Source organism: Octopus bimaculoides, chromosome 22 (assembly GCF_001194135.2).
Source record: "Octopus bimaculoides isolate UCB-OBI-ISO-001 chromosome 22, ASM119413v2, whole genome shotgun sequence".
Lineage (NCBI taxonomy): Eukaryota > Metazoa > Mollusca > Cephalopoda > Octopoda > Octopodidae > Octopus > Octopus bimaculoides.
Genome location: NC_069002.1, coordinates 3,690,063 through 3,694,905, shown reverse-complemented (window position 1 = coordinate 3,694,905; position 4,843 = coordinate 3,690,063). Strand labels below are relative to the sequence as shown.

The window sequence follows — 4,843 nt, the reverse complement described above, 5'->3', positions numbered from 1 at the left end:
CACCCATGCTTGTCTGTCTGTCAACTATGCTTGTCTGTTTGTCACCCATGCTTGTCTGTCTGTCACCCATGCTTGTCTGTCTGTCACCCATGCTTGTCTGTCTGTCACCCATGCTTGTCTGTCTGTCAACTATGAGTGTTACTGAGATCCAGGTAAACTCCTTCAGTGCAAAGGGTTTACAGGACGTTGGCGAGATGATTATTGTTATTGCAATCATCATACCTTAATTTTTCTTTGTCATCAAGATTGAGAGGTGAGACAGAGAGTGTGTGAAAAAGAAAGAAATGTAGAGAAAGAGAGAGGGAGAGAGAGGGTGTGATAAAGGGAAAGAGAGAAGGTGTGAGAGAGAGATAAAGAGTGATAGAGAAAGAGACAGACAGAGGGAGGTATGTGTGTGTGTGAAGAAGCAAATAGTGTAACAGTGAGTGAGGAAGAGGAAGAGTGTGTGTATGTGTGTGAGAGAAAGAGAGGGGGAGGAGAGAGAGATAGAGGGGAAGAAGAACAAAAGTTCAGAACAAATGAGAGACAAAACCCGATCCACCCAACTTACCTCGCTGACCGCTACGGCACCTGAGTTACGGACACAGAATCGCTCGGCTGCTTGACCACGGAAGAAGGCTTTGCCTGATGATGCGCCATACAGGACCACATTTCCAACAATAATATTGTCCTCTGATTTGAACTCTGGAGGGCTGCTAAGTGGTGGGTAGATAACAATTTCACCTCCTGATAAACACTGTAAATAAGGGTACATGTAAGGTGTAAATAGGGGTACATGTATAGTGTAAATAGGGGTACATGTATAGTGTAAATAGGGATACATATATAGCATAAATAGGGGTACATGTATAGCGTAATATGGGTACATGTATAGCATAAATAGGGGTACATGTAGGGGTATATATGTGGTGTATACAGGGGTACATATGTAGCGTAAATATAATAATAATAATTATCAACAGGGAATTATTCTTTGTTAAAATTTATATTTTTGTAATTTTTAAAACTTTTTTTACATACTTTTTATGTGAGCCCATATTATATTGTCCTGTACTGTCTCCGACATTTTTGGGGAACTATTTGTGGCTAATAAAGAAAACATCATCATCATCATCATTATTATTATTATTATCATATAAAGATGATGAGCTGGCAACCAGTTGAGTACTGGGGGTTGATGTAATTGACTAACCCCACTACCCCCAAATTTCAGGCCTTCACCTGTAGTAAAAAGGATTATTATTATTCCGATTTATACTTTGCACCTGACTTAATGTAAATCGTTACTCAAATTGTAACCTGTCTTGTAATGTTCCCCTTTATGAATCTCCTGTGGCAAATTATGAAAAAATTTAATAATGGTTTCAGATTTTGGCACAGAGCCAGCAATTTTGGAGGGGAGTGAGTGGGGGGTTAAAAACGAGTAAAACTCACCTTTCCAACATAGTCGTTTGCATCTCCTTCCAGGTAAATATGTACACCACGGGCCAGAAAAGCACCCATGCTCTGTCCACCAGAGCCTCTTAGTTGGATAACTATACTGTTCTCGGGAAGACCAATCTCAACATATTTCCTGTAACATTGTCATCATCATCATCATCATCAACAACATTGTCAACACCGTCATCATCATAATCATTGTCATTACCATCAACAGCACCACCACATCATCATCATCGTAGTCATGATTAGTATTACCCATAATCATCATCATCACCATAGCCAACATCGCCATCATCATCATAATCGTTACCATCATCATCATTATCATCATCATCAACAGTGTCAGCAACCGATAAAATATAAGAAGAATTCAAGACTAAATGAACAAGAATGAAACAGGAGAAGCCAATATTGATCTGTGGCAGAAAATAATATTGAAATATTGTCAAAATTGGAATTTATTATTTAGGTGTGAGGCAAATAAATAAATAAATAAATAAATAAATAAAGACTAACATTTTGGACAGGTGAGACTAACAGTTATCACGTAAGAAATACACTTCTCCTTCACAACAAAATAATTTCTTCCATTTTGCAGACTTTTTGTAAATAAGCAAGAACCAAATTTTTTTTTTTTAATATTATTAAGACCACAGCATATTCCACCCCCACCCCCACACCACCACCACTGTCAGTATCCCGAATATTATTTTAGCAAGTTTAAAGTGATTTCTTTTGTGCCGTAAACCATTTACCATTTCTGTAGTGTCCCCTGCTCCTTCTCCTTGATGCCCTAAGCATGTGCTTATTTTACTTAATGGTTAATCCAGTGCAGCTCAGAAGATAGACCCAGGTGCTAAAGAAGTAAGAACCATTCTAATCTTGGAATATAAATGTTGACAGTAGAATCGCCATTCTTACCTTGAGATATGATAACTAAGGGTGGAAGCAAATGCTCGGTCTTCGTTTGTGATCTGCATATCGATGATCTTCTTCTTGGCACGACCTTCGATCACATCTTTTGCCTTCATTATCAAAATGTTATCCTTCAAGGAAATAATTAGAAATATTTATTGAAACTTATTTGGCAATGTGACATCGCAAACACAGTGACTAACATTGAAATGTGGCGATTAAACACTGTTGTATAGTGCAGTGTTTCTCAACCTTTTTTTTACCCCTGTGTAACCCTTAAAATAAATTACACTACCTGACCCTTTATTTGACTAATGGGGTACACTGTTCTCATTCTTAAGGTATGTTGGAAGACATATTAAATTAATGAGTCAGTCGGAAGGAGACTCTGTACATTATTCCACCTACCTTTGTGTCAGAAAGTCTGACGTTTGAGGAACAAAACAACAACAACAGCAGCAGACATACAGGAACATCCTAAACCAGTGATTTTTAAATAGGGTCCACATGACCCTTGTGGGTCCATATACAATTTTGTTGCTAAATTTTATGTACAATAAACCAGTTATTCTTCTACAATACACAAAATATTTTCACAATTTTTTTTTATACAATTCCTAATAAATTTAATAATCAAAATATAATGGAATTTTTTTAAACACCGAGTGGCTATGGGGATCCAGTAGAATAAAATAGGAATCATAAGCGTCCATAAGCAAAGAATGGTTGAGAACCACCGTTCAAGACAGGGGGGACAGTAAAACACATCTAGAGGGTTACTTTGTACTTCACATGATTAAACCATCGTATGTGGGATGGTAACGGTATTTTTTTGATTTGAAGAAGATCTGGTATATCTGAAAGAGTATTTCAAATCCTAATATACTCACCAGACGTTTGTCAAGATCAAAGTTTTGATCCACAGTTCTTCCTATGATATTAGCATCAGGGTTTATTGCTTGAGCATTTGTAAGAATGAGATCAAAGTTGAGTAAGTTAGCTTTACGGTTGCTGGAGTTTGGTTTCAACATCAGTTTGTCTGTACGTCCGATCATCTCCTGGAATGTTCGAAATCCTAATTTGGCCATAATCTCTCTCACCTGTAAACATAAATTCAAACACAAGGTTCATTAGGGGGAAAATATTTGTTTGAACTTTCCCATACTGTTATAAAAGCAATCAAGGTAAATCATGTGTGTGTGTGTGTGTGTAGTTGTTGCAACACTGCTGAAGACTTTGTTATTCAAAGAGAGGAGACACTGCAATGGCTTCATGCTGATTGTTTTATGATGTTTGAAATTAAACAGATTTAAGTCAACAATTTTTTAAAATGACGGAGATGTACTTGCATAGCAAGTGACCTGATCTGAGATCGTGTGCTGGAACATAAACAATTGCAGCATGACTTATAAACACCTTCCATGCTGCAATTGTCTAATTTTTTAAAAGTTACTTAAAAAAATAAAGCAGGAGAGGAAAGAGCGTGGTTTCACATCCTGGTGAGGCTGGTGTAATTAAGGACCTGCAAGAACATCTGTGGGTTAATGTCAGCAGGAAAAAACATGGATAAGGGGATAAATGTGGGTGTGTGGAAAGTCTGATTTTAAAAAGACAAGGAGAAAAATGCAGGGTGAAGGTCTGGTTTGAATAGTAAAGAAGGAAATGGAGTACGGGTCTGTCCTAAATGGCAGGGAAGGAACTGTGGGACAAAGTTGTGGTTTAGATTGATACTGAGAAAACTGTGTGTGGAGTTTATGCAGCAAGGAATGAACTGTGGAGTGAGGTTTGGGTCTGAATGCTTCAAACGGAGGGAACTCTACTCAAAGCATCCATGGGCCCACTGTGGTGCCAAACTAAATACCAGGTTAGGTTTGCTCTCTTTGCTCAAAACACCCAAGGACCAATTGATTGTAATATTAATCTGGGTGTAATATTAATCTGCCTATCAACAGACATTTTAAAGAGCAGGTTAAACTGAGTGGTTATTTTTAGCTACTACCCTATCAAAGATACCGAAAGACCAGGAGCTGCTATTTAAATGGGCAGTGTGTTAGGTCTACCATGAAAACTAAAAGTATACAATGAACAAGTGAGGTTAAACACATTGACACCGGCAACCATCTTTCTTTTTATTTTTTTAACCAAAGATAGCGATTAAAAAGCCAGCACCCAGTGGACACAGCCCTTAGTTGATCCTCAATCAAAGTAGATAAACCCCTAATGTATGATATATAGGAGATGTTAAAATGTGAAAAGTGATTATAAAACAAACCTCTTCAGCAACATGGAATGCATAATTGACGACATGTTCTGGTTTACCGGCAAATTTCTTCCGCAACACAGGATCCTGGAGAATATGAATATAGAGTGGAGTAAAGAATTAGCCATCATTGTTGATGTAATCATGTTCGTATACCTAGATAAATGTGTACATGTGTGTGTAAATATATATATATATATATATATATATATATATATATATATA

At 37.2% G+C, this 4,843-nt stretch overlaps 1 protein-coding gene across 1 annotated transcript in view; it reads right to left on the bottom strand.

The window, feature by feature from the left end:
• The window catches only part of LOC106883777 (uncharacterized), an 81,871-nt gene that overhangs the window by 11,628 nt on the left and 65,400 nt on the right, over window positions 1–4,843 (bottom strand). The window contains 5 exon segments of the mRNA XM_052975717.1: window positions 551–736; window positions 1,435–1,573; window positions 2,365–2,489; window positions 3,249–3,458; window positions 4,631–4,705. Of these exon segments, the coding sequence (XP_052831677.1) occupies window positions 551–736; window positions 1,435–1,573; window positions 2,365–2,489; window positions 3,249–3,458; window positions 4,631–4,705 (735 nt within the window).